General features: G+C 51.6%; 1 protein-coding gene across 1 annotated transcript; it reads left to right on the top strand.

The window, feature by feature from the left end:
* The first annotated feature begins 506 nt into the window (after nucleotides 1-506).
* Nucleotides 507-12,146, top strand: LRRC75B (leucine rich repeat containing 75B). Its single transcript, XM_028711150.2, has 4 exons — nucleotides 507-1,093; nucleotides 4,102-4,230; nucleotides 7,589-7,701; nucleotides 9,213-12,146. The coding sequence occupies exons 1-4, from the start codon at nucleotides 779-781 to the stop codon at nucleotides 9,739-9,741; spliced, it is 1,086 nt and encodes a 361-aa protein (XP_028566983.2). The 5' UTR covers nucleotides 507-778; the 3' UTR covers nucleotides 9,742-12,146.
* The last annotated feature ends 26 nt before the right edge of the window (nucleotides 12,147-12,172 follow it).

Below are 12,172 nucleotides of genomic sequence, written 5' to 3'. Positions count from 1 at the left end.
TAAGCCAATCTGTCGCCTGCAAGCTATTTCCAATTCGTTTAACTTAACAGATTTAGCTAAGTAATCGTTAAATTTTGTCCATTCTTCCTGGTACTCGTCCTCCTTCTGGTCGCAGACTCTTCCGGTTAGGTCGGTTAGCTCCAAAAAAAATCCATCATCACACAGTGTTGTTGTTGTTGTTTTGCTACGTGAAAAGTTCCCAAATCAGGCATGGAAAAAAAGGAAGGGGCGATGATGATCGCCTTGGGATCGGGGCCTGGCAAGGTTTCAGGCGGGTGGGAGGGCGCGTTATATGCGCTGGAGAAGCAGACCGAGAAACGGCGGTGGGAAAAGGAATGTTTCCCCCCCCCCCCCCCTCAGAAGGGGGTTCCAAAAGACTAGGCAGAAGCGGACGGCAAAGTCCCGACGGAACAAGCAGGGGGACCGGGAAGATAGCAAACGCCCGGAGCCCGACGGGGAGGGAAGGAAGGAAGGGGGTGCCCCGAACAGAGGCTCCCCCCGCTCGCCGGACGCCACTTAGGCTGGGCTCCCTCCCCGCCGCGCGCACGTGCCGCCGAAAGAGAGCCGCATCTCGCGGGCGGGGCGGGAGCGCGCCGGAGCTCCAGAGAGACCGCGCCGGGCTGGAGAGACGCCGCCGCCCGCCCGCCCGGCACTGCGGCGCCGGCATCAGCAGCCGGAATGTAAAGAGACCCCCCCCCCAAAACCAGCAGGCACCCCTCGATCACGCCGGGACTCCGCTCGGCCAGGCCCTGCCCGCAGAGCCGAGCCCCGGCCGGCGATGGGCTCGCGGCTGGGGCGGCAGAGCAGCCTGGAGGAAGAGGCGGCTGCTGCTGCAGGGGAGCCGCCCCGGCCCAAGAAGAAGAAGAAGCAGGGCTGCCGGGGCCCGAAGGAGCCCCCGCTCCCGCCGCGGCGCCGCCCGGGCTTCCCGCTGGCCTCGCGGCTGCTGAGCTCCGAGAAGCTGCCGGGGGTGCTGCGGAAGAGCAGCCCGGCGCCCCCCTACGTGCGCCGGGTGGGCTGGATCCGCGACATCCAGGCGGCCCTCCGCCAGCGCCGCCGCGACCAGGCGACGCGCGCCCTCAGCCTTCTCCGCAAGGTAAACACGGCGGGACGGGACCGCGTCCTCGACGGAGCCCCCGGGGCCGCCCTTTGCTCTTTTCAAGCCGCGAGACTTGCCGGCAGACGGCTGCTCGAGGGGCACCGGGCCGGACCGGGGGAGCTCGACGGACTTGGGGCTGGGCGGCGGCCGCACCGACGTGCAAGGCTTTGTTCCCTGCTCAGGGCGTGGCTGGCAAGGGGGCGTGCCGGGCTTGGGGCCAGGCGAGCCCCGCAGGGACGCGACGCCCCGCCGGGTGTCCCCTGGCCAGGATCCGACGGCGCGTCCGAGCCCCCGAGCTGGTGCCCGGCGCGGGGCAGAAGCCTTGCCCAGCGGGCATCGGCGCAGGCGCAAGTTGCCCGAGGTGCCTCCTGCCCTTGCCGCGGCCTCCGAGGTCGCCCGAGGGTCCTCGGTGGCGGGAGGCGAGGAGGGTGCGCGACGCCGTCGGGGATTCCGGGCGGTGTAACGTCGCTGCCGCGAGTCATCTCCGAGCCCCGCCCGCCCCTTGATGATTCTTTCATAGCTGGCTGGCGCTGCAGGAAGATGTACGCTCTCGGCTGAAACTAAGGACGTTTTGAAATAAAACAGATTTTTTAAAAGTGGGAAATAACCAAGCAGCAATCTCAGAGTAGTTCTGGTTGGGCCCTGAATGAGTTGTACTCCAAAAGTCCTGGAAGGCACCAGGTTTTGGGGAATAAGTGTTTTAGATCCGATACCCACGGTGAGTTGCAAGAAAGCGCTTCATTTGAGGAGAGCAAGAGATCCTAAGAGGATGCTTGGTATTTTCGCACTCCTCTCTCCATTTACACAGGGTTACATTCCGAGGCACCGCGTGTTTAAGGGAAAATGCATATATTGGGAACACTGTTAAAAAAGTCTGCAACACCCTCTCTGGAAACCCTAAAAAAACACAACCGAAATCGCTCCCTCCAAATCTCCTTGCTCAAACTCCAACTCTGCACAGGCCTCAAAGGTCAATGCAAAGGCTCGTGGGATTGCTAGACACTATTTTCATGCCATTTTTGTGCTTTTTAGGGCCGTTTTTTCTCCTTTCCGTGCCACTGCTCGGTTCTCAGTTGCATGCTCGCATGGTTGTGTGTACTTCGAACACACGTAAATAGGGAATTGCCCATACTATCGTCATAATCCTCATCAGTATTAAGTTTACCGTATTCTTCCGTCTATAAGATGCCCCCATGTATAAGACACCCCCTATTTTGGGGGACTCAGATTTAAGAAAATGGGGGAGATGGGCCCTATGTATAAGATGCCCCCTAATTTTTGACATTATTTTTTAGGGGAAAAACCTAGTCTTATACACGGAAAAATACGATATATTCCCTCCTCCTCTTCCCAATAAACCCCTGGCCAGCAAACAATAAAATATACAATCTTTTAAAAATGAAAGCACCATTACTTCATTAAATATATGCAAATCATTGTAGTTGATCAAGACTGCAGTTCCAGTTATATACTTGGAAGGAAGCCCCCACCCCACCCCAAATTCATCTGGGCTTCCTTGCCTCCTCCAACTCCAATGCTCTACAGGTAAAGGGACCCCTGACCGTTAAGTCCGCTTTGCAAACCTAGCGAGAGCATCTTGTTGTACCTCATGGAAATAACAAGAGAAAGGTCATATATTTAACAGAAGAAACTTCAAGTACCTCAAGCTCAATTTGCAGCAACACCCTCAGAACCCCTTTGCCCTGAACCCAGCACTCCTTTGACCAGAGAAGTCAATTATTACTGATGATAATTATCATTAGCCTATGAAGGATGGATTTATGTCTTTCTTCCAAAGTAAACCCAAGTAGCTTGTGCAACATAAACACAGGACAAGGGGAAAGAAAGAACCCATCATCCCTTAAAAAAAAAAAAAAAGGCAGAGGCGGAGCTGTAAGTCTTTCATACATGTCAGCTTAACTCTTTGCAAAGGAATAAAAAAAGTAAAATAGCCAACAATTTTATCCTATTCGTGGTAAAATCAAGGCAATGCTTCAATTGTGAATCCTTTATCTTTCGCCTGAATTTTTTCCCTCTTTTCCCCACCCCTCTTACATGTGAGGGAGGGATCCTTCCAGGTTTGGTGGACTTCCCTGCTGTTTGAAAGAGAAGCATTTGGGGGAGGGGTTTTTTTGGGGGGGGGATTCCTCTGGATGGAGGTTTAGGGGCCCGTCCGGCTGCCAGCCAATCAGTAGTGGGCAGGCAGGTTAATAATAATAATAATAATAATAATAATAATAATAATAATAATAATTTATACCCTGCCCTCCCCAGCCAGAGCCAGGCTCAGGGCTGCTAACACCAGTAAAATTACAGTAAAAACATAATAGGGGGAAAAAACCAAATTAAAATACAGGTTAAAATGCAATTTAAAATGCAGCCTCGTTTTAAAAGTAGCCCATAGATCAAAAGCATAAAGGGGTGGGGGAACATAAGGGTCAGACTAGTCCAAATTTAGAGGTCCGTCCAGCATTTTTTTTTGGGGGGGGGGAGGACAGGCTGAGATGTAGCTCCAGCTGGGTTCTGCATGCACCTTTGGGTGAGCAATCCTGGCTAAAATGTGGGGGTGCAAATGCCCTGAGTTTGGGTACCTGGGAGTTGTTCTACCAAAAGATGGAGGGCTTCCTTCTCCCACCTGACTTGGTGGCTTAAGGCTCCTTTCCCATTGCAGCGCTTGAGCTTTATCCTGCCTTTCAGCATCCAATTGATTCCCACCTCATATGGAAATTCCTCTTTAATGGATGGTTGTCTGTCTCAGTTGTTGGTCTTGGGTCCCCATGTTTATTTTTAAGGGAAGTCGCCAGCTATCCTTCAAGTGCTCCGTCAGGGACTGATTTTGCCAGGAAACCCTTCCTTGAGAAAGGAGCAGAGTATTTAGCCAAGGAGGCTGTGATTCTGCTCTTCTCCTCTATAGAAGCCCCCCCCCTGCTGCAGCATCTCACCCCCCTCCACAACCTTGCCCAGATTCTGATCCCTCAATTCCATCTTCTGGCTTTCCCCTGCAGGACCTTGGTCTAGAAGGGACATTCCTCAGTGAAGTTCTCTACAAGAACGCAGCCTTCCTCAACCTTGTGGATCCTATCTCCCACGATCTTCTGATGAGCCTTGCCCGAGACCTTCAGTGCCCCAAAAAGGTGAGCCCATTATGGGGTGTGCATGTTTTGCTAGTTGGGCAGTAGGTGCCTGGAAGTTTCTTCTCCTAGGGTCCCTCTCTCAGGAAATACAACAACAGCAACAACAACAACAACAACAACAACAACAACAACAACAACAACAACAATAATTTATTTATACCCCGCCCATCTGGCTGAGTTTCCCCAGCCACTCTGGGCGGCTCCCAATCAAGTGTTAAAAACAGTACAGCGTTAAATATTAAAAACTTCCCCGAACAGGGCTGCCTTCAGATGTCTTTTAAAAATAATGATAGCTGCTTATTTCCTTCACATCTGAAGGGAGGGCGTTCCACGGGGCAGGCGCCACTACCGAGAAGGCCCTCTGTCTGGTTCCCTGTAACCTCACTTCTCGCAATGAGGGAACTGCCAGAAGGCCCTCGGAGCTAGACCCCAGTGTCCGGGCTGAACGATGGGGGTGGAGACACTCCTTTAGGTATACTGGGCCAAGGCCGTTTAGGGCTTTAAAGGTCAGCACCAACACTTTGAATTGTGCTTGGAAACATACTGGGAGTCAGTGCAGATCTCTCCGAACTGGTGTTATGTGGTCCCAGCGACCATTCCCAGTCACCAGTCTAGCTGCCGCATTCTGGATTAATTGCAGTTTCCGGGTCACCTTCAAAGGTAGCCCCACGTAGAGTGCATTGCAGTAGTCCAAGCGGGAGATAACTAGAGCATGCACCACTCTGGCGAGACAGTCTGCGGGCAGGTAGGGTCTTAGCCTGCGTACTAGGTGGAGCTGGTAGACAGCTGCCCTGGACACAGAATTAACCTGTGCCTCCATGGACAGCTGTGAGTCCAAAATGACTTCCAGGCTGCGCACCTGGTCCTTCAGGGGCACAGTTACCCCATTCAGGACCAGGGAATCCCTCACACCCGCCCGCCCCCTGTCCCCCCAAAACAGTACTTCTGTCTTGTCAGGATTCAACCTCAATCTGTTAACTGCCATCCATCCTACAAGCCTCTCCCCAAAGCACTCACAGATGTCGGCAGGGTTTCCGGGGCAGCGCAGTCTAAACCAGCCAAGGTCAAATGCAGGGAATCAAACAAGGACAGGCTGCCATCCGAGGTTGATATCATAGAAGCTCAGGCAAGGAAGAAGCGAGGAGCCAAAGACCCATGTTGTTTCCAGCAACTGGGAGGAAGAAGAGGGAGGCTTTATATAGGCCACAGCTGCTGGTGATAAAGGTGTTTCTGGGTTGCTTACTCACAAGGAGCTCCCTCACTCACAAGCGGCGTGATGCCTCTGTATCTGCAGCCACATGCTATGCCATGGCTCTTTGGCTCAAGCCCCATAATGGGGCCGCCTCCGCCCATCATTCTGTGGCTGTCCAGGTATCTTTGGAGATGTTGGTAGCCCCTCCCCTCCTGATCTGTCCTTATTGTAGTTGGTACTCAGAGGAGGGATGTGGGTGGCACTGTGGGTTAAACCACAGAGCCTAGGACTTGCCAATCAGAAGGTCGGCGGTTCGAATCCCTGCGATGTTGCTCGGTCCCTGCTCCTGCCAACCTAGCAGTTCGAAAGCACGTCAAAATGCAAGTAGATAAATAGGTACCGCTCCAGTGTGCTGCTCTGGTTCGCCAGATGCGGCTTAGTCATCCTGGCCACATGACCCAGAAGCTGTAGGCCGGCTCCCTTGGCCAATAAAGCAAGATGAGCGCCACAACCCCAGAGTTGGCCACGACTGGACCTAATGGTCAGGGGTCCCTTTACCTTTACTTACTCAGAGGTAGACTGCTCCTGAACTTGGAGGCTTTAAAAAAAAAAGCTATCATGGCAGAGAGTCTCCTCTGGGTATTTGCATCAGCTCAGGATGTAATGTGTTGAGTGCAGGGTGGTGGTGAGGTTTTGGAATGCCCAAAAATGCAGAAGAACGAACATCACGCCAGCAAAACAAGAACACACCCCTGCAAAAAACAAAAAAAGTGTATGCACTCTGAAGTTGCAGGCAGCCACTCTCTTGCCTTTTCAGAGCAAACAGGGCCACATCTGATGCAGCTGAGCTAGGCTTGTGCAGGGAGAAGCTGTTGTCATGGGGGTGGGGGAACAGGAGAGGAAAAGGCGAGCCAGCCTCAGAGATTATTCTGCCTCAACATCACTTGAGGGCCTTTGCAGATTTGTGCCTTTATTTATTTATTTATTTATTTATTTATTTATTTATCGGGAAGTTTTTAATGTTTGATGTTTCATTATGTTTTTATGTGTGTTGGAAGCTGTCCAGAGTGGTTGGAGCAACCCAGCTAGATGGGCATGATATTATTATTATTATTATTATTATTATTATTATTATTATTATTACTACTACTATTATTACAGTGGTACCTCGGGTTACAGACGCTTCAGGTTACAGACGCCACTAACCCAGAAATAGTACCTCGGGTTAAGAACTTTGCTTCAGGATGAGAACAGAAATCGTGCGGCAGCAGCAGGAGGCCTCATTAGCTAAAGTGGTACCTCCGGTTAAGAACAGTTTCAGATTAAGAATAGACCTCCAGAACAAATTAAGTTCTTAACCCGAGGTACCACTGTATTATTATTACATCCTTTATCTGAACATCCCAGCATGGTGTACAACATTTAAAACATAATTTACATAGCGTTAATAATAATAACAAAATAAAACAACCATGGGAAGAAAAACCATAATAGCAGCTTGCCACAATTTTATAAGGCCATAGATTGTTTATTGGCCAAAGGTCTGGGTAAAAAGGGATGTTTTTGCTTGGCGCCTAAATACACATAAGGATGTCACCAGGTGAGCCTCTCTGGCCTGGCTGATGGTCCAGCATCTCTGGTAAGATGAGGTAAACCAGCATCCGTAAAATTCCTCTGGGCTCCAGCTCTCCTCTCTTCAGAGCAGCCCTCACATGGTGAGCTGCGGTTGCAGAGTCTACCCTGGACGGCCAGATCCGGTATTCTTCCAGGGACATGAAAAGCCGAGGAAGCCATGTAGGCCCATGAAAAGACTCCAAAACCCAGTCTTAATAAGGATTGAGCGAAGGGACGCAAAGCTTGCCACAATTCTGGGACTTTTGGAAAGAAAGTGCCCAGCTGCGGCTTTTGGAGGTCTGGTTTGCAGAATAACAACACGGCTGCTTTTGCTGTTTATTATCTCACAGCGGTCTTATTCCGCCAGGCTCTTCCCCTTTGAGCTGGCTCTGCTGACGCCTGAGCACCAGGACAGGATGTTTTGCGTGAAATGGATCTGCATTGGTCTGCAGGAAACTCTAGAGCTGCAGCGCAGGAGGGGGTGGGCACTGCACAAACGGAGGAGACCAGTGCCTGAGTCCCTGCCAATGACTTCAGGTCTTCTGCTTTCAGGAATACGACCCCTGGAAGTCCTCAGACCGGATCTGCCGGCAGCTGATTTACCACTTGACTCCTCATTCCAAGTGGCACCGGCAAGGCCTGCCCCGGCGGAGGTCCCAGGCCAGGTGAGGGATGAGGATTGGGCCAGAGCCGGGGGTGGGGAGTCTGGGTGCAGATTTCAGGCAAGGAATCTCTTCCTGAAGATGCTTCTGGGGATTAAACCTGGGACCTTCTGTAGGCCAAGCAGATGCCTCACCACTTAGCTATGACCCCATGAACTCCCATCCCTCATGAATTAAAGGTAAAGGTAAAGGTACCCCTGCCCATACGGGCCAGTCTTGACAGACTCTGGGGTTGTGCGCCCATCTCACTCAAGAGGCCGGGGGCCAGCGCTGTCCGGAGACACTTCCCGGGTCACGTGGCCAGCATGACATCGCTGCTCTGGCGAGCCAGCGCAGCACACGGAAACGCTGTTTACCTTCCCGCCAGTAAGCGGTCCCTATTTATCTACTTGCATCCGGGGGTGCTTTCAAACTGCTAGGTTGGCAGGCGCTGGGACCGAGCAGCGGGAGCGCACCCCGCCGTGGGGATTTGAACCGCCGACCTTTCGATCGGCAAGCCCTAGGTGCTGAGGCTTTTACCCACAGCGCCACCCGCGTCCCTCACCCCTCATGAATTCCTGGTCTGCAAATATCCCCTAAGTTTGCTCATGGAAGGAGTGTCCCCTTAAGGACCAGACTTGTCAGGCACTGCATGACCAACCCATGTTTTGAAGGTATTTGTTGTTTAGTTGTTTAGTCGTGTCCGACTCTTCGTGACCCCCTGGACCAGAGCACGCCAGGCACTCCTGTCCTCACTGCCTCCCGCAGTTTGGTCAAACTCATGCTGGTAGCTTTGAGAACACTGTCCAACCATCTCGTCCTCTGTCGTCCCCTTCTCCTTGTGTCCTCCATCTTTCCCAACATCAGGGTCTTTTCCAGGGAGTCTTCCCTTCTCGTGAGGTGGCCAAAGTCTTGGAGCCTCAGCTTCAGGATCTGTCCTTCCAGTGAGCACTCAGGGCTGATTTCCTTAATAATGGATAGGTTTGATCTTCTTGCAGTCCATGGGACTCTCAAGAGTCTCCTCCAGCACCATAATTCAAAAGCATCAATTCTTCAGCGATCAGCCTTCTTTATAGTCCAGCTCTCACTTCCATAAATCACTACTGGCAAAACCATAGCTTTAACTATACGGACCTTTGTTGGCAAGGTGATGCCTCTGCTTTTTAAGATGCTGTCTAGGTTTGTCATTGCTTTTCTCCCAAGAAGCAGGCATCTTTTAATTTCGTGGCTGCTGTCACCATCTGCAGTGATCATGGAGCCCAAGAAAGTAAAATCTCTCACTGCCTCCATTTCTTCCCCTTCTATTTGCCATTAGGTGATTGTCTTTAGACCAGCTTTTCTCAACCTGTGGGTCCCCAGATGTTGTTGAACTACAATTCCCATCATGTCTAGCTAGCAAGGCCAGAGCTCAGGGACAATGGGAGTTGTAGTCCAACAACATCTGGGGACCCACAGGTTGAGAACCGCTGCTTTAGACTCTGTTTTGAAGCTCGCCTCCTCCTAAAAAACTGTCTTTTTCTTTCTCTCTCTTTTAGTCTGAAAAACAGTTTGCAAAAGAAGCTGAGCCCGGACACGATGGATCTGTCAGGGATCCCCCTTTCCATGAGAGACATCCACCGCCTGGCTTACTACCTGCAAAACAAAGGCGAGGACTTGAGCACTGTGGACCTGAGCTTCACCGACCTGACGGACGAAATGATGCACCTATTGTTGCCTTTCCTGTGGCCACTGCCCAACCTCACTCACCTCTCCCTCAATGGGAACCGCCTGACCCGCGCCACTGTGAAGGACCTCACCGACGCCATGAAGGAGGCGAGCAAGTTCCCTTCCTTGGCGTGGATCGACCTCGGCAACAACGTGGATATCTCATCCATGCCCCAGCCGCTGCTCGTGGGCTTGCGGAAGCGCCTGGGCCAGCACACCACGCTGCCCACCATTTACGAGGTCCTCGACTGTGAGGCCGAACTCTCCAGCGGAGCAGAGGCCAGCCAGACGGAGGAAGAGGAAGGGGCGACGCCTGGAAGCAAGTCCCATGACTTCCCCCCGCAGTCCTGCGAAAGGTGATTGGGCGTGCGAAGCCTTCTCTGCAAGATTGAAGCCCTGGCAGCGAGAGTCCCGACCGCAAGAGGTCCTCTTGCCTTTACCAGCAACCCTGCCCAGCTTGGAAGATTTCCAGCCAGGGCCCGTTGCTGCCATCTGCTCCCCAGAGCAGCTTCCTCCTAACCACAGTTTGCATTACACAGACACGCCCCCACCCAACAGGGACTAGTCACTTACCGTGGCCATGAATGCAGACCTAGGAAGAGCGAGCCATCAGGAGGCAGTGGGCAAGGTAGAGAACTTAAAATGAGCAGCACCACAAGTTGCTGGGACAAAGCAGCAGCTCCTGCCTCCTCCCTCAGCTTGCAGGTGGGGGTCTATACCCCCAAGTGGTGGTGGGATAGAGGCTGCATCTAAAGGCTGAGCGGCCATGGCTTGCAGACCTTAGAGAGGAGAGGCGGTGGCAGCTGCTGCAAGCCTGGTATTTTGTTTTGGTTTTTTTTGTTCCAGTCTCCAGACAAAAGGGCAATGGAATGCAACGTTCTACAGAGTGTGCAAGCCAAGGACATGTGACTGTGTTGCAGCGTCAGGATATTTCAAGGCTAGGAATATGTGGGGTAGGGGACTGGGAGTTGAAGCAAAGGCAGAGAGGATATCCCTTTGCAGATTCAGTTATGGACCAAACTGGAGCAGGGGGAGGAGTCTGATGGGAGCATCTCTGCTGCATGGGCTGTTTGAGATGGAGATAGAAATGTGCATGTATTTTTTTAAAAACAAAAACAACATGCAAAGGTTCTGCATCGCTTGCTGCTTGTAAAGGATCACCTGACAATTTTTGAAGCAGTGTTGACGAGGCCCCGCTTCTGATGCCAGCAAGGAAACTGAAGGGAGAGTTGGAAAACCTCCCCTGTGCATTTTTCAGTGTTGACCATTGCTGTATGTGGCGAATGATAATAAATGGTCTTCTTGGAATAACAAGGCAAAAGCGTTGCGTTGGGAAGGAGGGAGGTTGCATGCAGACAAATGAAAGGGCTCACGCACAAACCGTATGATGCAGTGAGGGGGAAAGAAAGAAAAAGCAGAGGGAGATATACCAGAAAAGTTTAAAAGCTTGCTACACTAAAACCGAACTCCATCTGCTACAATTTAAGTAGCAAACCCCATGTTTGTCCCTACTAGGCGTTTTGCTTTCTGAGCTACTTGCAATTTTGCTAAAAATTAAGAGATTTAAAATGATGTCCTCCCAACATCTGCAGCACATAAAACACCTGCAGGCTAACCCACTTGAAGCAGCAACAGTTGCCCTGAAGCGAACTTTTACTGGGAGATGCCCTCTCCCACCTTGTGTCTTTCCACATTAGTAATAACAACCCCCCACCCTGAATGTTACTGTGGTGATGGCACTGTCTCAGGGCTGGGAGGTGCCTTAAAAGCCCCCCAAGGAACAGGGTCTGGCAATTTTGGGGCAGGCTGGGAGGTGGGACTGGATTCCACTTCCTGATCTGAACAAACTCAAGCAACGTTGGGCTGCAACGTTTCTCTCTCCCAAAGCAGCAGATTTTTCGTCCTCTGGTTTCCCTCCAGTCACGTTTCCCTTCCTGGAGCACCATCCCTCTCCAGGCACTGTGTGATGGCAGAATTATGACTGGCGCATTCCCCAGCCACATAATGATGCTGCAAAGCCTCCAGGCAGCTCGCAGAGAATATCTGCTCCAAAAATCTTTGGGTTTTATCAGGAGCCAAGATCCCACCTCTAGCAAGTAGCATTGCACTAGTAGAAGGCATGTGTTGCCTGTGATTTCCCTTGGAGAGGATCTCGGGTAGCCTAGCTGGGAATGGTCTCTGCTTTTGAACTTCCAGAGCTGCTGCCTCCCTCGCTGGGCCACTGGGATGACTCAGAAGGCTGCCAATGAATATGCTCAGCGGTCACATTACAGGTTAAAGGGAGATCTTCTAACATCAAATATGCAGCACACTGGCCTCATCTGCACTGGCAAAGCTATTGCTCATCTACCTCTCCTCTGTGCCTGAAAAAATCCCCTCCAAAGACCCCACCCAGAATAAAGTTCTGGCAAAATGAACAGCCCAAATTCAGTCTGGAGATGCAAGCTCATGCAAACGGTACTCGCTGAAAGTGTGCAAGCTTTTTGCAAAGGACGCCGCTTCAAACCTAAATAAATAATCAAGGTAAAGTGTGGTTTCACCTTCCAATGTTTTATTTCTTACTAAGATCATCTACCATCCAGTTCTTGGAACAACCCATCTGCTGGGCCCTGGGAGAAAACACCACCATCTCCCAAGTTGCTGTTCTAAATGGTGGGTGAAAAATCTGAACTGAAAATCAACAGGCTCATACCTGACTCACAGGCAAAGGTAAAAAAAGAAGTCTCAACTGACCAGTAGCATTGACTGCTGAAAGCCAGTCTGCATCCGGTACAGGAGTGACAGGGACAGC

The sequence above is a fragment of the Podarcis muralis genome, chromosome 16 (genome assembly GCF_964188315.1).
Source record: "Podarcis muralis chromosome 16, rPodMur119.hap1.1, whole genome shotgun sequence".
NCBI classification, from domain to species: Eukaryota; Metazoa; Chordata; class Lepidosauria; order Squamata; family Lacertidae; genus Podarcis; species Podarcis muralis.
The sequence above is the reverse complement of the archived record's forward strand: the minus strand, read 5'-3'. Positions and strand labels throughout refer to the sequence as shown.